Source organism: Pseudophryne corroboree, chromosome 2 (assembly GCF_028390025.1).
Source record: "Pseudophryne corroboree isolate aPseCor3 chromosome 2, aPseCor3.hap2, whole genome shotgun sequence".
Classification (NCBI taxonomy): Eukaryota; Metazoa; Chordata; class Amphibia; order Anura; family Myobatrachidae; genus Pseudophryne; species Pseudophryne corroboree.
In genome coordinates this window covers 752,826,710-752,848,994 of record NC_086445.1, presented here as the reverse complement: position 1 = coordinate 752,848,994, position 22,285 = coordinate 752,826,710, and the positions used below count along the sequence as shown (strand labels likewise).

The following is a 22,285-nucleotide window of genomic DNA, read 5'->3' as shown; positions in this document are numbered from 1 at the left end:
TTCCCCTTGATTTCTTACTACATGTCCTCATAACATAGAAAATTGTATTTCTATTCTATTAGCAATACTGTCACTTACAGAAAAGTTACAAATGTTAACCTCCACCTTAACCAGAGGCTAAAGGGTTGTAACTTTATTATAATTTTTTTTTTTTTTCGTACGGCGATTTGATGGTTATCTTTTCTGAACAGGAGGGATTACCTCTAGGTTTATGGGGCTAGTTCAGCTTTAAAGTGTAACAATAATCTACACAACTGTAACGCTGCAGGAAAAAGTTGTGATACAAGTCAGCTTGGCTTCTGATAAGGCACTTGTGGTAGTTTTTTTGTTTTATGTCCTTTAAAAACCCTTATGACGAGGCTTTTTTTTTTTTTTTTTTTTTTAATTTCAATTTTGTTTATTTTGTCACACTTCTGAATTATGTATGTTTGTTTATCACAGCTGTATGTGATGGAGAAATTCTATACTGTACCATCAGAGCCCCTCACACCACCTGCTGTGCTCCCCCATACTCATACATCCACTTCATATGGGTCTAAAAAACAGAAGAGGACCCCATTGTATCAAAGATCTGTGAGTCAGGGAATATGGAGCTGAACAATAGCATGAATTGTACTGGTGAACATGCTTTGTGCATGGTTTGTGTATAACATACTAAGTTTATTTGTATCTGTGCCTTCATTGCTATACAATTAGTATTGTGGCTGTAATGGTTAACTTGTTATTTCTGAAATAAACACTTATGCATGCATGGCTTATTATATGCCATCGGTTCCAGATTTAAAACGTTTTGTAAATTATTTCCAGTCTGTTTTTTTTTTTTTTTCTTTGAAAGTTTTTTTTTTTTCCCAGGAGAAACTCCTCTAGCGCTTATGTAATCTGTTTCTTTCCATTTAAACATTAAGTAGGTTGTGTGACCACTGACAGCATGACTGCTTAAACACAGAAAAATACATAGAAACTTTGACACCAAATGCTGCACCGTTCAGTTTAGCAAACAGGTTTAGAGAAATATAACATCTTCAGTTTACATTAACTTTTTTCCTTTGAGCTATTTTATTGGTGGATTTCACGTTCTGCTGTTTCCATTCTCCATGGTTCTGTTCTAACATTGCTTTTCATGTGTTCAGCTTCTTAATTTGTTCATTTGTTTGCCATTTGTTTTATTTGTCATGAGTTTTATGTAACCTTTGCTTGTATAATTGAGCAGATTTTAGGACTTGGGTGTAATCATTTAACAGCATCCTGTGATTACTCCCTGCCACTTGCAGAAAACGGTATGATTTCTTTTATCTTTCATACTAGATGAGCTTTGACCCAAACCTTCTACACAACAATGGACACAATGGGTACCCCAATGGTACTTCAGCACTGCGTGAAACGGGCGTTATTGAAAAACTGCTAACATCTTATGGATTTATTCAATGTTCAGAACGTCAAGCTAGACTCTTCTTCCACTGCTCACAATACAATGGAAACTTACAAGAGCTAAAAGTTGGAGGTAAGTGTAGTCTCTGTTGCTGTGTACAGGTATCTTTGTTATGGCTCATTAATGTAGGCTGGTGGGCAATTCTGCAGCACTTTCCATTGTGTGCTTATGTGGCATAGAAACAGATGTGCATGTTGAAGTTTTTGCTCTAAAGGACATACTTGTGGGAATGAGACCTGTTGAGTCTAATTTCTGTTTCTGTGGTACAGCTTAACACAGGCAAACTACAGTGCACAATATGGTACATCCCATCTTCCTATATGTTTTGCTAGTAATATATAGAAGCAGTTGTGCCATTGTTACAATGATTATTCTGTGACTCAATGAGATCCTTGTGAAAGCCGAGTGCAGGAATGATAAATGGTCACAGATCACTATATAGTTGTGCAACTTCAAGACCTGGGTTTTAGACTGCCCCAAATCTTTGTAGATGCCATCGTAATACCCCTTTCACATCGCAAAAATAACCCATATTGCCGGGTCGACATGGGTCAGAGTGCGATGTGAAAGGGGCCAAGGAGAATTCCCGGGTCGCCTGACCCGGTATTTCAACCCGGGTAATAAGAAGGGTTATTCCCGAGTTGAAGACCGGGTCGATGGCAGCGTAAACAGATTCCCGGGTCGATGGGACCCGTTTACTACATAGGGAGAGATGGCGCGGATATGAGCTCATCTCCCAGCGCCGCCCCCGCTGCCGGCTCCGGCCCCCGCCGTTATGGCAACCGACTCGGCATATTGCCGGTTCAGGAAGCCAGCGCAGAGGCTCCAATGCCTGGTCCCACCCGGGAAGGACCAGTTCCCAATTCCCGGGTGGGATCCAGCATTGGAGATCTGAAAGGGGTATAATTTACGATGATAGTCTGCCTCCATTTCAATTTAGTGCACAGGTTGATCCAGGAGTACTGTTGTCTGGTATAGCATGAGCTTGATGGGGAAACTGGCCTTGACCTTAGGTGTGCTATACGTGGAATGGCACATGCACGCCTTTCAAAATGCACTAATAAATTCAGAAATCACAACTGCTGGGTATCAAAAGGGGATCCGGTCTGAAGATCGACAGTGTCTAGGTCGACAATGTTTAGGTCGACCACTATAGGTCGACAGTCACTAGGTCGACATGGAAGGAAGGTCGACAGGGTTTCTAGGTCGACAGGTCTAAAGGTTGACAGGTCTAAAGGTCGACATGAGTTTTTCACATTTTTTCTCTAACGTCCTAGTGGATGCTGGGGACTCCGTCAGGACCATGGGGAATAGCGGGCTCCGCAGGAGACAGGGCACATCTAAAAAGCTTTTTAGGTCACATGGTGTGTACTGGCTCCTCCCCCTATAACCCTCCTCCAAGCCTCAGTTAGGTTTTTGTGCCCGTCCGAGAAGGGTGCAAACTGGATGGCTCTCTTAAGGAGCTGTTTAGTAAAGTTTTTTTTTAGGTTTCTAATCAGTGATTCCTGCTGGCGACAGGATCACTGCAACGAGGGACTTAGGGGAGAGACTTGCAACTCACCTGCGTGCAGGAGGATTGAAGTTTTAGGCTACTGGACACTGAGCTCCAGAGGGAGTCGGAACACAGGTCAGCCTGGGGTTCGTCCCGGAGCCGCGCCGCCGATCCCCCTTACAGACGCTGAAGAAAGACGGCGGAACGGAGGTCCGGAAACAGGCGGCAGAAGACTTCACAGTCTTCAGAGAGGTAGCGCACAGCACTGCAGCTGTGCGCCATTGTTGCTACACGGCTCACTGACACGGTCACGGAGGGTGCAGGGCGCTGCTGGGGGCGCCCTGGGCAGCAATATAAATACCTATTTGGCAAATAAATACATCACATATAGCCATTAAGGCTATATGTATGTATTTAACCCAGGCCAGTTTTCCTAATAACCGGGAGAAAAGCCCGCCGTGAAAGGGGCGGAGCTTATTCTCCTCAGCACTCAGCGCCATTTTCCTGACCAGCTCCGCTGGTGAGGAAGGCTCCCACTCTCCCCTGCACTACAGAAACAGGGTTAAAGAGAAGGGGGGCATAAATTGGCGATATAATTATATATTAAGAGCCCATATATAGAAACAACACCTTCTAGGGTTGTTATATACATTATGGCGCTTTTGGTGTGTGCTGGCAAACTCTCCCTCTGTCTCCCCAAAGGGCTAGTGGGTCCTGTCCTCTATCAGAGCATTCCCTGTATGTGTGTGCTGTAGGTCGGTACGTGTGTGTCGACATGTATGAGGAAAATGTTGGTGAGGAGACGGAGAAAATTGCCTGTAATGGTGATGTCACTCTCTAGGGAGTCGACACCAGAATGGATGGCTTACTTATGGAATTACGTGATAATGTCAACACGCTGCAAGCCGGTTGACGACATGAGACAGCCGGCGGACAAATTAGTATCGGTCCAGGCGTCTCAGACACCGTCAGGGGCTTGTAAAAACGCCCATTTACCTCAGTCGGTCGACAGACACTGACACGGACACTGACCCCAGTGTCGACGGTGAAGAAACAAACGTATTTTTCCTTTAGGGCCACAAGTTACATGTTAAGGGCAATGAAGGAGGTGTTACGTATTTCTGATACCACAAGTACCACAAATAAGGGTATTTTGTAGGGTGGGAATAAACTACCTGTAGTTTTGCCTGAATCAGATAAATTAAATGAAGTGTGTGATGATACGTGGGGTTCCTCCGACAGAAAGTTATGGGAGGTATACCCTTTTTTCCCGCCAGTAGTAAGGGCGAGTTGGAAAACACACCTTAGGGTGGACAAGGCGCTCACACGCATATAAAAAACATGGCGTTACCGTTTCCAGATACGGCCGCCCTCAAGGAGCCAGCTGATAGGAAGCTGAAAAATATCATAACAGTATATACACACATACTGGTGTTATACTACGACCAGCAATCGCCTCAGCCTGGATGTGCAGCGCTGAGGGGGCTTGGTCGGATTTCCTGACTGAAAATTTTGATACCCTTGACAGGGACAGGATTTTATTGTCTATAGAGCATTTTAGGGATGCATTTCTATATATGTGTGATGCGCAGAGGCATATTTGCATTCTGGCATCAAAGAGTAAATGTGATGTACATATCTGCCAGACGAAGACACGACAGTGGTCAGGTGAGGCAGATTCCAGACGGCATATGGAAGTATTGCCGTATAAAGGGGCGGTCCATTGGACCTGGTGGCCATGGCAACAGCTGAAAAATCCACCTTTTGTTACCCCGAGTCACATATTGGCAGAAAAGGACAGTCTTTTCAGTCTCAGTCCTTTCGTCCCCATACGGGCAGGCGGGCGAAGGCCAGTCATATCTGCCCAGGGGGAGAGGAAAGGGAAGAAGACTGCAGCAAGCAGATCATTCCCAGGAACAGAAGCTCCTCACGGCTTCTGCCAAGTCCGCAGCATAACGCTGGGGCCGTACAAGCGGACTCAGGTGCGGTAGGGGGTCATCTCAAGAGTTTCAGCAACACTCGCAAGGGAACTCCGGGATCCTACATGTAATATCCCAGGTGTACATTGGAAATTCGAGACGTCTCCCCCTCACACAATTCACAGGCTGTATTCCCAGCAGGTGATAATCAAAGTACCCTTCTTACAACAAGGAAGGGGGTAGTATTCCACACTATATTGTGGTACTGAAGCCAACCGGCTCGGTGAGATCTGAAATATTTGAACACTTACATACAAGCGTTCAAATCAAGATGGAGTCACTCGGAGCAGTGATAGCGAACCAGGAAGAAGGGGACGATATGATGTCACTGGATATCAGGGACGTTTACCTACAGGTCCAAATTTGCCCTTCTCACCAAGGGTACTTCAGGTTCCTGGTACAGAACTGTCACTATCAGTTCAGACGCTGCCGTTTGGATGGTCCACGGCGCCCCGGGTCTTTACCAAGGTAATGGCCGGAATGATGATTTTTCTTAAAAGAAACATGGACGCTTTCCTGATAAGGGCAAGGTCCAGAGAACAGTTGGAGGTCGGAGTAGCACTATCTTAAGTAGTTCTACGACAGCACGAGTGGATTCTAAATATTCCAAAATCGCAGCTTTTTCCGACGACACGTCTACTGTTCCTAGGGAAGATTCTGGACACAGTCCAGAAAAACGTGTTTCTCCCAGTGGAGAAAACCAGGGAGTTATCCGAGCTAATCGGGATCCTCCTAAAACCAGGAAAAGTGTCAGTGCATCATTGCACAAGAGTCCTGGTAAAAATGGTGGCTTATTACGAAGCAATTCCATTCGGCAGATTTCCCGCAATAACTCTTCAGTGGGATCTGCTGGACAAATGGTCCGGATCGCATCCTCAGATGCATCAGCGGATAACCCTATATCCAAGGAAAAGGGTGTCTCTCCTGTGGTGATTACAGAGTGCTCATCTTCTAGAGGGCCGCAGATTCGGCATTCAGGATTGGATGCCGGTGACCACGGAGGCCAGCCTGAGAGGCTGGGGAACAGTCACACAGGGAAAAAATTTCCAGGGAAGTGTGATTAAGTCTGGAGAATTCTCTCCGCATAAATAAGCTTAGAGCAAATTTATAATGCTCTAAACTTAGCTAGACCTCTGCTTCAAGGTCAGCCGGTATTGATCCAGTGGGATAACATCACGGCAGTCGCCCACGTAAACAGAAGGGCGGCACAAGAAGCAGGAGGGCAGTGAAAACTGCAAGGATTTTTCGCTAGGCGGAAAATCATGTGATAGCACTGTCAGCAGTGTTCTTTCCGGGAGTGGACGACTGGGAAGCAGACTTCCTCAGCAGGCATGACCTCCACCCGGGAGAGTGGAAACTTCATAGGGAAGTTTTTCAACATGATTGTGGACCGTTAGCAAAGACCAAAGGTGGACATGATGGCGTCCCGCCCGAACAAAAACGGGACAGGTATTCCGCCAGGTCATGAGACCTTCAGGCGATAGCTGTGGATGTTCTGGTAACACCGTGGGTGTACCAGTCTGTGTATGTGTTCCCTCCTCTGTTTCTCATAACCAGGGTATTGAGAATTATAAGACATAGAGGAGTATGAACTATACTAGTGGCTCCGGATTGGCCAAGAGGGACTTGGTACCCGGAACTTCAAGAAATGCTCACAGAGGACTAAGGGCCTGGGGAGCTAAGAAGGGACTTGATTCAGCAAGTACCATGTCTATTCCAAGACTTACCGCGGCTGCGTTTGACGGCATGGCGGTTGAATGCCGGATCCTGAGGGGAAAAGGCATTCCATAAGAGGTCATACCTACCCTGGTCAAAGCCAGGAAGGAGGTGACCGCACAACGTCATCACCACATGTGGTGAAAATATGTTGCGTGGGTGAGGCCAGGAAGGCTCCACAACGGCAATTCAACTAGGTCGATTTCTACACTTCCTGAAAACAGGAGTGTTTTGGACCTCAAATTGGGGTTCATTAACATTTAAATTTCGGCCCTGTAGATTTTCTTCCAGAAAGAATTGACTTCAGTTCCTGAAGTCCAGATTGTAAAGGATGTATTGCATATACAGCTTTTTTGTGCCCCTAGGGGCACCGTGAGATCTCAACATAGTGTTGGGATTTCTTAAAATCATATTGGTTTGAACCGCTCAAATCTGTGGATTTGAAATATCTCACATGGAAAGTGACCATGCTGTTGACAAATATCTCACATGGGAAGTGACCATGTTGTTAGCCCTGGCCTCGGCCAGGCGATTGTCAGAATGGGCGGCTTTGTCTTACAAAAGCCCATATTAAAATTTTCCATTTGAACAGGACAGAACTGGGACTCGTCTCCAGTTTCTTCATGAAGGGGTGTCAGCGTTTTCACCTGAAACAACCTCTTGTGGTGCCTGCGGCTACTAGGGACTTGGAGGACTCCAAGTTACTAGACGTGGTCAGGGCCCTAAAAATATATATATATATATATATATATATATATATATATATATATATATATATATATATATATATATATATATATATATATATATATATATATATATATATAGTTAGGACGGCTGGAGTCAGAAAGTCTGACTTGCTGTTTATACTGTATACACCCAACAAGCTGGGTGCTCATGCTTCTAAGCAGTCTATTGCACGCTGGATTTGTAGTACAATTCAGCTTGCACATTCTGTGGCAGGCCTGCCACAGACGAAATATGTAGATGCCCATTCCACAAGGAAGGTGGGCTCATCCTGGGCGGCTGCCCGAGGAGTCTCGGCATTACAACTTTGCCGAGCAGCTACGTGGTCAGGGGAGAACACGTTTGTAAAATTTTACAAATTTTGATACTCTGGCTAAGGAGGACCTGGAGTTCTCTCATTCGGTGCTGCAGAGTCATCCGCACTCTCCCGCCCGTTTGGGAGCTTTGGTATAATCCCCATGGTCCTGACGGAGTCCCCAGCATCCACTAGGACGTTAGAGAAAATAAGAATTTACTTACCGATAATTCTATTTCTCGTAGTCCGTAGTGGATGCTGGGCGCCCATCCCAAGTGCGGATTGTCTGCAATGCTTGTACATAGTTATTGTTACAAAAATCGGGTTATTACTATTGTTGTGAGCCATCTTTTCGGAGGCTACTTCGTTTTGTTATCATACTGTTAACTGGGTTCAGATCACAAGTTGTACGGTGTGATTGGTGTGGCTGGTATGAGTCTTACCCGGGATTCAAGATCCTTCCTTATTGTGTACGCTCGTCCGGGCACAGTACCTAACTGAGGCTTGGAGGAGGGTTATAGGGGGAGGAGCCAGTACACACCATGTGACCTAAAAAGCTTTTTAGATGTGCCCTGTCTCCTGCGGAGCCCGCTATTCCCCATGGTCCTGACGGAGTCCCCAGCATCCACTACGGACTACGAGAAATAGAATTATCGGTAAGTAAATTCTTATTTTTTTTTTCATACTTAACGATCCACGTGGACTTTGATTGGAACGGTAAAGTGTGCCGAGCGAAGCGGTAGCAGAGCGAAGGCACCATGCCCGAAGCGAGGGGATGCGGTGCACTAATTTGGGATCCCGGTCACACTACGAAGAAAACGACACAAAAATAAATAAATCCTTATGTCGACCTTTAGACCTGTCGACCTAGCACTTGTCGACCTAGAAACCCTGTCGACTTTCCATCCATGTCGACCTAGTGACTGTCGACCTATAGTGGTCGACCTAAACATTGTCGACCTAGACACTGTCTATTTGATGAACCACACCAATCAAAAGTCCCATTCAGGGTTTTCTAGCTTGGTGGATAGATCTCTGCTGATGGTGGTGAGATCTTACTCTTTCCCTTTCACAGACTATCCCCAAGGATGTATAATATAGCACATCTCAGAATAAAGAGGGGAGGGGTATGTATGTGGTAATATAAGTTATGTGTACAATTGCAGGTATTGAAATGAGTGCACTGGATTAAGTGTTTGTTAATATGAAAACGTCATTTTAGTAAAATCAGTGGAGTATGTCTATTCAGGTCTATCTCTTTTGTGAGACTGCTTTCTAATGTATACCTTTCTGAGTGGTATACTCCAAGTAAAAGGGCACCCCTCTCTAGAGTGGATGCCAGATGATCTTTGAGGGAACACCTTTAGCACCTCTGTTCCCCTGATAATATGGACAGTCCTATTTTCCATACTAGGCACCACTAGCGGCATCCCGCTTAGTGATCCCCCACATTTCTGTTCACAGTTGGACTCCTTCAGGTATAGCAACAACACAAGTCCCTTCCTCACCCCCTAGTAAGGTTTTCCACAACATGTTACACTGGCCAGTGTACATGTACTTTTCATGGGTCCATCTGGCTAGGACAATAACACAGCTGGGAGTTGATTTAAGTGTATAGAAGATTTCGAGAGCAGTTACCCCGCCCAGGGTGGGTTGTTAGGTGTGGGTTTTTTTTAATCTGGAGATCCTCCAGAAATCTATAAATTGATCAGATAAAACCCAAGCTTGCCCTCTGGCGTTATATCTTGGCCCCGGGATAGCATCTCTGAAACTTGCTGGCAGTTGTCCTCCCTTCCCTCTTCCCTACAGTAGGGGACATGTGGTCATCTCTGATTGACCTACACAGACCTGATGTGAAATTTAGTCAAGTCCTCCTCTGTATCTCTCCTTTCAACTTTATTTTGGTTCAGGAACCATTTTTTTTCTTTTTCCCAACAGAATATACTTTTAACGAGCTATGGCTCTCTAGTGAGAGGACAGAATTCAGATTTCTGTCCTGTTTTCAGTACTAGCTGGTGTTCGTTCAATAGTGGCAAAGGATGGAAACAGTCCTGAATTACTGTGATATCTGCATAAATTGGTCACAATGTAATCTGATCATTTACAGATATGTCCCTATAACCTATTGCTGCAGTCGCCCCAAACATCCATTTTTGTTGTGCCAGGTCCCGTGTGACTTGGCTTTCTTGCCAATCACGTCTTTCACACGAATGTTCATCTTAGTCAGTAAGATGCACAAGAGTTTGAGACTGCTCTGATTAATTTGATATGCAACACTTGTATATCTGTGCTACTGAGCCAATCTGCACACAAAGTGCTACGATGCAGCGGACACAGCATTTTCATGCAAGGTTCCATTATGCTTCGTATACAGATTCAGATTGTCACACAGATGTACAAGCGTTGCATATTAAATTAATCTATGCAGTCTTGTGAACTGGATTTGATGCATTAGATTGTGACACACACATTCGTGTAAAAGCTGCTATACAGCTTGATGTAGCTCGCTTGCTCCTCATGACGTATTGAGGCTAGGTATGAGGACACATCTACAATACCCCTTTTCTCATTCATCCATAGTGGATACTGGGATGGTGATATACAGTGGTGTATAGATGGGTCCTTGGAGCCGGTGCACTTCAAGTATTTCAAACTGAGTGTGTGTGCTGGCTCCTCCCCTCTATGCCCCCTCCCATCAGACCAGTTTTAGAAAAAGTGCCCTCAGTCGGTCACACTCTGGAGGGCTCCAGAGTTTCTTTTCACTTTTACTTTATTTTCTGCTGCGGGGTACACTGGGCTCCACAAGGATTGGACAATGGGGTGTAGAGTAGGATCTTGATCCGAGGCACCAACAGGCTCAAAGCTTTGACTGTTCCCAGAATGCACAGCGCCGCCTTGTATATCACCCGGTATCCGTTCACATGGTCGACCATGTTATGGTCGACAGTCATTAGGTCGACCACTATTGGTCGACATTGACATGGTCGACATGGACACATGGTCGACACATGAAAGGTCGACACATGAAAAGGTCGACATGGTTTTTTTTAACTTTTTCGTTTGGGGAACTTTTCCATACTTTACGATCCACGTGGACTACGATTGGAACGGTAATCTGTGCCGAGCGAAGCGGTAGCGGAGCGAAGGCACCATGCCCGAAGTTCGCTCGCCATGCGAGGGGACGCGGTGCACTAATTGGGGTTCCCAGTCACTTTACGCAAAAAACGACACCAACAAAAGTTAAAAAACGCATGTCGACCTTTTCATGTGTCGACCATGTGCCATGTCAATGTCGACCAATAGTGGTCGACCTAATAACTGTCGACCATTCATACCGGAACCATATCACCCCGCCTCCCTGCACAGGAGCTCAGTTTTGTAAGTTGGTGCTGCAGTAAGCAGGCACTTAACAGAGGGGCTGCTCCAAGCAGCCCTAAGAAAAGCTTTTTATGAAGAAAAAAGTGAAGACTTCAAGGGCAGCAGCAGTGGTAAATGTCTTGTGACATTCACTGCTGCAGCTCCAGCTCTCCCCAGCGGCGCTGTACACTCCCGAGCCCTGGTTGCCGGGTACCTACAGCGGAGGCTCCGGTTTTCTTCTCGTTAGACACACCCGGCTGGGGCTCTCCAGGATCGCGTGGCCACGCTTCGGGAGGTTATAAATGGGTCCCGCAAGCGGGACCCGGTCTTTATCGCGATCCGGCGCGGTCAGTGGGAGGCGGGCCGCACGTGCTGGCGGTGGACACTGTGGCAGTACAGGCGATCGCACTAGATCACCAAGGCATGGGCGCAGGTCAGGTTTTCTCTCTAAACCGATTTTTATATTGCCCACAGTACCCGGTGGTTTTGCCAGCAGAGGGGATAAGGCTTAGACCTGAAGCCCCTCCCCCAGCCCCAGGGCGCCATTTCCAGCAAGTGTTCCCGCTCTGGAGCTGCATTTCTGTCTTTTTCCTCACTCCCTGTCAGTGTCTGAGGCGCCATTATTCCTCAGCTGTTCCTGGGACTGCATGGGCAAATCCTCCTATGTAAAGCCGCCTGGTTGTCAGCGCTGTGCTTTTACATGACACCTAAGTATTCTACCTGCCTTTTTAGACAGTGATAGTTAAAGAGTGCATTTAGTCAGGGTTTTATAGTACAATTACCCTGTGATATACATCCAGTTCTTACTGTGTACTGTTATATCTATTGTTATATAGCTGTGTAAGCTAGTCCAGTGCAGTATTATTGTCAGTAATAACCTCTGCATTGTACAAACACTGACTTTCTGTGTGTGCATTTGATAGCTGAGTGGTGTCCATTTTGTGTCTTTCACTCAACTTGCTATCCCTATATTCCATAACCTGAGGGGGCTTGGTGCGTCAGGTGTTATCTAATATAGGATTTTCACAAAGATATACTGTATTACGTATTTTTCTCCGTGATTTAGTCACCATAGATCTCCTTTATCTCTGCTTGTGCTGACTACACTACGCAGGGGTTTGGTTTTAGAGGTATAGTGCTGCTGTAAATTGTACGGTTACCTCATACTGCAAGTTATATCATGTCTGCTTCTGAGGGTAGCTGTTCGGGGGCTGAACACACTGCCGGTGTTGCTGAAACCACAGACCAATATGAGGAGAATATAGCAGCTGTGGTTTCTGGTTCTGGGGGCTCCTTGCCTCCCAGTGGGACTGTGGCAACTGAGGCACATCCTGACCCACCGTGGGCCGCTTTTTCCACGCTTCTAAATACGCTAGTTCATAAACTAACACCCCCTATGGGACCCCCAATGCCAATACAACCGTATGTGGTCCCTGCAGCTAACCCGCCGTCGGCGGACGATTTATCTGCTCAATTGAAGTTGAACCAGTCCTTGACTAAAAAGTCTGACCAACGCTCACCTAAGTCCAAGAGGTCCTCTAAGCGAGCGCTTGTCTCACAATCCACTGCTGTCACTGACACCTCGTCTGATGAAGACTGCACATATACTGACCCCACAGGTTCTGACTCGGATACGGCTAGGATGGTGGTTTCCTCAGCTCTACCTGTCACTACCGTCACGTCTCTAAAAGAGCCTACGGATAAAAAACGCGTGGAGGGTTTTCTGAAAGCGATTTACACCCTCACGGGTGCTGTGCAAAGGCCCACTATTGCAGCTACATGGGCTGCAGAGGCTATTGAAGCATGGGCCTTGGAGTTAGAAGCTGAAATCTCCTCTGACCATGCTAGACCATGCTTATCATATATTGTCACAGCTTCTCGATATATGAAAGAGGCGGCTTCTGATGCCGGTATCCTAGCAGCCAAGGCCTCTACTACGTCAGTCCTGGCTCGCCGGATATTGTGGCTGAGATCCCGGTCTGTGGATCTGGACTCTAGAAAAACCCTGGAGGTACTCCCTTTCAAGGTAGATAATCTGTTTGGCGAGGACTTAAATAAGATAGTGGCTGACTTGGCTACTGCCTAAACTGCCTGCCTAATACCACTCCTTCTGTGTCGAAGGCTAAAGGTACGTCCTTTCGTCCTTCAGGTAAAGCAAAAGGTCAGGCGTACCATAAGCAGGCCCGCTCTTCCAAACCTGGTAAGCCGAAGCCCTAAAGAGCCTGGGCTGCCTGTCAGCCAGCTGCCAAGACCGATAAGCCTGCCGCATGACGGGGCGGGCTTTCTCCTGGGGGATCCCAGGGTGGGGGTCCGGCTTCTAGGGTATACCCAGGAATGGTTGAAGACCACTTCAGATGCCTGGGTACGGGAAGTTGTCACTCAAGGTTACGCCATAGCCTTCAAAAACCGACCCCCTCATCTGTTTTGCCAGACAGACGTCCCTATGGACCAGACAAAGGCAAAAACTCTTCACTCGGTGGTACAGACCCTCCTGGATACAGGAGTCGTAGTACAAGTGCCTCTTGCTCAGAGGGGCCGGGGGTACTATTCTCCGCTGTTTCTAGTCCCGAAACCGAATGGGTCCTCCCGGCCCATTCTCAACCTCAAGGCATTGAACAGGTTTGTGAAGGTTTCCAAGTTCCGGATGGAAACCCTTCGCTCTATAGTTCGGGCCTTGGAACCCGGGGACTACATGGTCTCCCTGGACATACAGGATGCTTACCTGCATATTCCTATAGCAGTGTCACATCAGCAATACCTGAGGTTTGCAATTGGCAACCTCCATTACCAGTTTCAGGCATTACCATTTGGTTTAACAACGGTTCCACGAGTGTTTACAAAAGTCATGGCGGTGATGACGGTGGTACTCCGCCGTCAAGGGGTCAGGATACTACCGTATTTGGATGACTTGTTAATCCTGGCAAATTCCCCAGAACTTCTCCTGCGTCATCTAGAACTGACGGTCCGGTTTCTGCAAGCCCACGGGTGGCTCATCAACTGGAAGAAGTCATCCCTGATCCCTGCTCAGAGCATGGTGCATCTGGGAGCACTATTGGACACTCACAACCAGCGGTTGTTCCTGTCTCAGGAGAAAGTCCAGAAACTTCAGGACAGGATTCGTTGCTTCCTATCTCGTCCGCAAGTGTCGATACATTCGGCGATGCAGGTTCTGGGCCTCATGGTGTCAGCATTCAACATGGAGTACGCTCAATTTCACTCTCGCCCTCTCCAGAAGCTGATTCTAGCCAAATGGGAAGGCCTGCCTCACCGGATCAGGTCTCAAATGATTTCAGTGACTCCGGAGGTCCGTCCGTCGCTGCTCTGGTGGCTCCGGGACCAACAACTGTGCAGGGGCCGTCCGTTCTGGATATCCGACTGGGTCCTGTTGACGACAGATGCCAGTCTAAGAGGTTGGCACCACAGTGGCTTACATAAATCAAGGCGGCACTCGAAGCCACCTGCAATGAAGGAAGTCTCACGGATTCTACCATCTACCGGCCATATCGGCAATATTCATTCCGGGAGTCCTGAATTGGGAAGCAGACTTTCTCAGTTGTCAGGACGTGCATGCCGGCGAGTGGGGCCTCCACCCAGAAGTGTTTCAATTCCTAATGGAAAGGTGGGTCCTTCCAGACGTGGATCTGATGGCGTCTCGACACAATCACAAGGTTCCAGTGTTCGGAGCAAGAACAAGGGATCCTCAAGCAGCATTCGTGGATGCGCTGGCGGTACCGTGGAGGTTTCGGCTGCCGTACGTGTTCCCTCCGGTGTCACTCCTGCCCAGGGTAATTCGGAAGTTCAAGCAAGAAAAAGGAATTCTGCTTCTCATAGCTCCAGCGTGGCCCAGACGGCACTGGTTCTCAGACCTGCAATGCCTATCGTCAGAGCGTCCAATTCTACTTCCACAACGCCCAGACCACCTCGTTCAGGGTCCATGTGTCTACCAGGACCTAGCCCGGCTGTCTTTGACGGCGTGGGTCTTGAAGCTTCCATCTTAAGGGCTAAAGGGTTTTCTGAGGCGGTCATTCAACCTGTGTTGCGGGCCCGGAAACCGGCTTCTGCTCGGATTTACCATAGGGTCTGGCATTCCTACTTTGTTTGGTGCGCATCTAACACAATTATGACTCTTCCAAGTTTAGTACAGCCATGCTTTTGGCTTTTCTGCAGCAATGCCTAGTTAGGCCTGCCTCAAGGTTCATATTTCTGCCTTGTCGGTGTGGTTTCAGAGAAAAATAGCGACTTTGCCTGATGTGCATACTTTCGCTCAAGGGTGTGTTGCGTATCCAACCTACCTATGTCCCGCCTGTGGCTCCTTGGGATTTGTCGGTGGTTTTGGAGGTGTTGCAGGAGCCTCCATTTGAACCCCTTGGTTCAGATGACCTTAAGTGGCTTTCCTTTAAGGTGGTATTCTTGCTGGCTATTTCCTCTGCTAGAGTGTCAGATCTGGGTGCCTTGTCTTGTAGTTCACCATATCTGATTTTTCACCGTGATCGGGCGGTTCTTAGGAATCGTCCCGGATATTTACCTAAGGTGGTTTCTTCGTTCCACCTCAATCAGGAGATTGTGGTTCCGGCCTTTGTCTCCTGATTTGTCTCCCAAAGAGCGGTCTTTGGATGTGGTACGGGCTCTCTGTATCTATGTGAAGAGAACTGCTTCTATTCGAAAATCTGATTCTTTGTTTTGTTTGGATTTCACAAACATGGCTGGGCTGGCCTGGCCAGATGGATTAGAATGGTGATTGCACATGCTTATGTGAGGGCTGGTCTGTCAGCTCATGATCACATTAAGGCCCATTCTACTCTGTCTGTTGGACCTTCTTGGGCGGCCCAACGGGGTGCGACCCTTGATCAATTGTGCAAGGCGGCTACGTGGTCCTCCGGGAACACGTTCATAAGGTTCTATGCCTTCTATACTGCCGCTTCCCAGGATGCTTCCTTTGGACGCCGGGTTTTTGTGCCCGCTTCAGTGCGTCCCCTCCCATAAGGAACTGCTTTAGGACATCCCCATTGTCCAATCCTTGTGGAGCCCAGTGTACCCCGCAGCAGAAAACAAGTTTTATGGTAAGAACTTACCTTTGTTAAAACTTTCTGCGAGGTACACTGGGCTCCACAAGGCGCCCGCCCTGATGCACTTAGCTTCTTTAGGTTGGTATGGCATTAGCTCTTTTCCTGCTACCGCATTGGGCTGGTTAACTAAAAACTGAGCTCCTGTGCAGGGAGGCGGGGTGATATAGGAGGCGGCGCTGTTCATTCTGGGAACAGTCAAAGCTTTGAGCCTGTTGGTGCCTCGGATCAAGATCCTACTCTACACCCCATTGTCCAATCCTTGTGGAGCCCAGCGTACCTCGCAGAAAGAGTTTTAACAAAGGTAAGTTCTTACCATAAAACTCATTTTTAGGGCCAGACAAAGCAGAGTTCTGCTCATCTTACTCCATTTGTCTCTCAAACACGTCTGCTTCCAGCAAGGTTACAATTTGATGACATGCCGCCTCGGAGGGAAACGTCCAAATAGAGGACAATACCACCCCATCTCAGGTGGGGGCCCTCATTTTAGCTGTAAAGGGGATTTTACAGATCTCACTTAAAGTGGAAGGTCCTCTGTTACTTTTCCTATATCAATAACTGATCACTCGAACACAATACATACACAGTTGGCAGCCTATCCTTTTATCAGGCTTCCAGACAAATAGCACTGCTTAATTTTTAAGAAGGTAAGTCCACTTATCTATCTTCGGCTGTTCCACCTTCTATATCTATTCTGGAGTGAGGGCCAGAGGCAACGCTGATGCTGCCTTAAGCAGGGCGGGAAGCTCAATTAATGGAGGTCTGACTGCAGTGCCACAGACTATTGGGTTCAGATCCACGGTATGTCCGCATTTCAGGTACTACAAATCAACAGGTATAAATGACTGCTAAACCGGCAGCATGACGTCCTTCCCTCTCACCTAGGGGATCCCAGGGGCGTAGCGCGTCTCAAGGACTTCAGCAATATCTGGGAACGCTCCTGCCAGCACACCCTGGTCAGTCATCTCATCGCCCAGGGCTACGAGACATAATTCGACATTACTCTGCCTTGCTAATTTTCACCAAGTTTTCCAGAAGGCCATTCACTGGCTTCTGGAAACAGGGGTGATTGTGCCACTTCCAGCACATCGGAGACTCTCTATTTTATTTCTAGTTCCCAGGCTGAACGGTTTGATCCTGAAATCTCTGAATCCATATCTTCAGGTATTCAGATTCAGGATGATATCTCCGCGAGAGGTAATTGCAGGGTTGGAGGAACAGGAGTGCTTGATATTTGGATGTAGAGGATGCTTACCCCCACATCCTAATATGGCCTTCGCACCAGGTTAGACATAATGTTACATCTCATAATACAGAGGATAATACATCTCATAATACAGAGGATGAACACCGTCTCCTACTGGGACTACTAATTTATACGGGCTTCGTGCACATAACAGCTGCTACACAGCATCACCCTCCACAACATCTCCTCATCCATCACAAGTGAATTAGAAGGTTCCCGAAAAACGCGTTTTCCTACCTCTGGATGCGGCTCAAGCTATTAGGATGACTAGTTCTCCGACAGTGCCAGGTTTCAATCCATTCTGTGCCTACTAAGTAAATGGTCGCTTCTTTTGAGGCCACTCACTACGGCGAGTTGCCACTCCCGGACATTCTGGCTTGATCTACTAGCAGAATGGTCTGGATCACACCTGCACATGCGTCGAACCGGTCACCTCAGGCAGGACCATCTCTTCTGTGGTGACTCCAAGCTCCACACCAGTTTCGGATCGCGCTTTTGGCATCCAGCTGGGTGTTATTAACCATGGATGTGAATCTCCGGGTTGGGGGGGCAATAACCCAAGATTCTCCGTTCCAGGGACGTTCTTGGAACTGTAAGCGAATGTCAGCACTCTAGGTCAGGCTTTACGTTTATTACGAGGTCAGGCCATCCATGTGTGGTCTGACTACACAGCAGCCGTGGCATCAGTCAGCTGCTAGGGTGGTACAAGGAACAGTGGCAATGCAACAGATAACCATACTGGTTAGGTGCAGGGCTTTAGAGTGCTGTGGGCTTGGGTTTGGTTTCTTACTATCTACTGTAGCAGTAGAGGCTCTAATGACTTTCTGGATCTTTAAGAAGGTGTGCCTGTTCGTACTGTCATATCAACCAGCCACTGGTGGTCCCTATCCTTACCGTCTTCTCAGTTACTCCACAGACTTCCCGTGGTGTGGCCGCTCCGGATCTGTTGCGAGCAGGTCGTGACAGTCAACCGGACTCCCTGTTTTGTGTTGTAGGACGCTGACCAGATTGACTGGCCGCTGACAACACAGTCGATGGCTCGTTTGATTACGTTCACCATCCAATAAGCCTATGCTACCTCAGGTTACCACTGCCGTCTATTCTGTTATGGCTCTTTATCCATTGGATGGGCCCTTCCTAGGTGACTGCCTGGAGTGTTACTTCTGACTTAGTCCTGTCTGGCTGCTGTTTGGGCGGGTACACATGCTTTTGTCAGGTTTTAGGGGTTGACCCCTTGACGGTGTCTAAGCTTACTTTGGACATTCTGTTTTGCAGGGATCACGGCTCACTCCCGCCCAGGATGGTAGCTCTGGGACGTCCCCACTGTATATCACCATTCCAGTATCCCCTATGGATGAATGCGTAAACGTGATTTTGGCCTTACGAGGTGCAGAGCCGCTTCCTTGCTGTACGACTACCGTCCTGAGGGATGGTTGTTCAGCGCCTTGTCTGTCACAGCCGCAGCACGCCGCACACCCGATAACGCTGCCTGAAGGTGACATCGGTGGTGAGTGCAAACCGGGGGCCCTGCTAAGGGGGTTCCCCCGGTTCAAAGTGCTGCTGACCACGGGTGTGGCGTACGGGACCCTCGCACTTGTGTGATGTTTTAAGCTAACTAGGAGACTTTGCCATTAAAATGTATGTATATACATAAAATTAGAGCGGGACCTGAGGCGTTTTGGCGCCTTCCTCTGCTTATTGCAGCCATATACAGCTCACACAGCGCTTCCTGACTCCTCAGCCACGCTAGATATCTGGTACAGGGTGTAGCAAAAGGGAAGAGCCGCTTGTGTACACTATCCTGATCCAATTTAGGACAAAAATTTAGTGTTTACTGTATTTTAGGGAGTTGACAGCCTCACTGGGGCAGTGCAGCTCAGGGTGTGCTGGTGTTCTTTCTCTGTTTCCTCTCACATACAGTAGGGGCAGGCTTGCGTTGTAACTGTGTGTGTGTGTGTGTGTGTGTGTGTGTGTATGGGTCTGTTCTTACTGTGAAACATGGGTAAGCCCAAGCTCTGCAGTGTATGTCACACTAGATTCTTTCCATTATCTACTGATTGACTGCATTGCTCACATGAAACAATCTTCATTCCCGTTAGTGGGGATTCCGGTTCTGCTCATGGTTTTGAACCCCTCATTTTGGCTATAAGGGACGTGTTACAGCTCCCCCTAGAGGACGCTGTGTCACAACAGTCGTTCTTCTTTGTACAGAACAAGCCTAATGTCACTTTCACTACAGAGTTAAATTACTTATTCAAACAGGCCTGGAAAAATCCAGACAAAAAATTCCAAATGTCCAAAAAGTTTTTGCGCACTTTCCCATTTGCTCCTGAAGATTGAAAATTTTGAGAGGAGCCCTCTGGGGTGGATGTCTCGGTCTCTCGCCTGTCTAAACAGGCGGTGCTGCCTGCTCCATGCTACTTTACCATAAAGGATCCTGGTGACAGGAACATAGAGATTACACTAAAGTCTATATACACAGCAGCTGGTTTGTCCCAAAGACCGGTCAATGCAGGTTGCTGGATGACCCATGCTATTCATTCCTGGGCTATTCAGGGAGGCCTCTCGGGAGATTTGCCCTTGGTTACTATGGTAACCCTCCTGAAGCACATTCAGGACACTACCCTTGTCCTCTGTGATTCCCTGAAGTAGATGGGGAACATTAATGCTTGGACTTCTGACATGGCAGTGTCGGCGCGCAGGGCCTTGTGGTTGCGTTAGTGGATTGCAGACGCAGAATCCAAACGTAGTGTGGAATCATCTCCCCTTTTCTGGGGAAAGGCTTTTTGGGGTTGAATTGGATACCTGGATTTCCAAAGTTACGGCTGGAAAATCCACATTTCTCCCCTCTGGGGCCCTGCCGACGAGACTCTCCTATCCGTGGCAGTCTGTCCAGTCCTTTTGGTATCACAGATTGCGATCAAAGGCCAAAGGGGGCCTCCAATGTGGCTAGAGGCACCAGAGGTAAGTCCAGAAAACCTGCAAGCACCAGTTCTGAGGAACAGTCTACTGGTTCTACTTCCACTAAGGCCTCAGCATGACTGTGCCCACCCACCCCGAGGGGATCTCAAGGTGGTAGCTCGACTGTGTCACCACAGCCACGTCTGGGAGACTTCCTGCCAGGATACCTAGGTCAGAGAGCTCGTTTCTCAGGGCTACAGACTGGAGTTTGACAGTACTCTCCCCCACCCTGACACAATCACAGGAATTGCTCCTGGGTCATCTCCAACAGACAGTAACATGTCTGCAAAGGCACAGGTGGCTCATAAATTGGGCAAAGTCGTCTCTAGTTCCATCACAACGTATGACTCACTTGGGGGCTGTACTGGATTCAAGTCTGCAGAAAGTATTTTTATCTCAGAACAAGATATCCAAGGTACAGTCAAGGACTCAGGAGTTGTTACACAGTCAAACAGTATGAATTCACGCAGCAATGCGTGTGATGGGTTTGATGGTGTCAACATTCGACATGGTGGAGTATGCACAATGCCACTCGAGGCCTCTGCAGCGTCTGATTCTGGCCAGATGGAATGGAGTACATCGGACAATAAAGAAACAGACGATGGCACTTTCAGAAAAGGTAAAGTCATTAGCCTGGTGGCTACAGACATCCCATCTAGACAAGACCCTTTTGGATATCAGATTGGGAGATCCTGACAACATATTCCAGTCAAAAGAAACAAAGAAATCTCGCACCAGCTTAATTTGATAATGAATAATATTTGTAGGAGTATAGTCTCTCAATAACTGTATACAATACAGATATGCAATTATGGACTGGTGCTACCCACTGATCCTAAAACATATACAGAAAAGGTGAAGAAAAAGGGATCAGTTTCTCTGGGTGCACTCACTCCCAGGACCAACAAGAATTCCTAATATTGGATCTGTGTCTTTATACTTTTTTATATATAGTACCTACCAATACCCATATGGAATGTGTCAACTTTATTAGTATCCCATGTTAGGGGTCATAATACTTCATATGGAATACTAATAAATTAGGAATCCAATTAGGGATCCAATATTAGGAATTCTTGTTGGTCCTGGGAGTGAGTGCACCCAGAGAAACTGATCCCTTTTTAATCACCTTTTCTGAACATATTCCAGTCTTCAGGGCTGGGGAGCAGTGTCCGGGAAAATTATGGTTCCAGGGACAATGGACTGCAGAAGAAAGTTGCCTGCCAATAAACCTGTTAGAACTTCGGGCCATATACGTGGCACTGATTCAGGCAAAGGACACTCTTCAAGGAAAACCAGTGCAGATCTGCTCGGACAATGCAACGGCAGTAGCGTACCTCAACCATCAGGGAGGAACTCGCAGTCAAACAGCAATGAAGGAGGGAAGTCATATTCTAAAGTGGGCAGAACACCATCTCCCAGCCTTGTCCGCAGTGTTTGTTCCGGGAGTCCTAAACTGGGAAGAGGACTTTCTCAGTCGACACGCCATTCAGGCAATCGAATGAGCTCTATACCCGGAGGTCTTTCAGACCCTAGTAAACAAGTTGGGGATTGCCAGAAATAGATCTCATGGCGTCCCATCTGAACAACAAAGTGCCCGCATACGGGTCAAGAACAAAGGATCTCAAAGCGATCTTTGTGGACGCTTTGTCAGTGAAATGGGACTTTTATCTGGCGTCTGTTTCCTACGATCATCCTGTTACCCAGGGTGGTGAGTAAAATAAAGCAAGCAAAGGGTGCCGTGATTCTGATAGCTCCGGCTTGACCCAGAAGGTATTGGTACACAGATCTGAAGAGAGTGACGATGGATGCTCCACTTCTGCTCCCTCAACATCCAGATCTTCTAATGCAGGGTCCTTGTTATCACAGGCATCTGGATCGACTGTCTTTGACGGCGTGGCTCTTGAAACTTCTATCCTAAAGTAAAGAGGATTCTCACAACAGGTAATTCAAACAATGCTCAGAGCAAGGAAACCCCCCTCAGCTCTCATTTATCACCG

General features: G+C 47.5%; 1 protein-coding gene across 3 annotated transcripts in view; it reads left to right on the top strand.

Moving 5' to 3' along the window:
• CSDE1 (cold shock domain containing E1) overlaps positions 1–22,285 on the top strand; it is a 281,875-nt gene that overhangs the window by 91,226 nt on the left and 168,364 nt on the right. For 2 of the 3 annotated variants that reach the window (XM_063955436.1, XM_063955434.1), the window contains exons 3-4: positions 442–573; positions 1,306–1,501. In XM_063955436.1, coding sequence (XP_063811506.1) covers positions 451–573; positions 1,306–1,501 — 319 coding nt within the window. In that variant the 5' untranslated portion in view covers positions 442–450. The remainder of the gene's footprint in view (positions 1–441; positions 574–1,305; positions 1,502–22,285) is intronic. The other variant, XM_063955435.1, reaches the window with a different exon arrangement.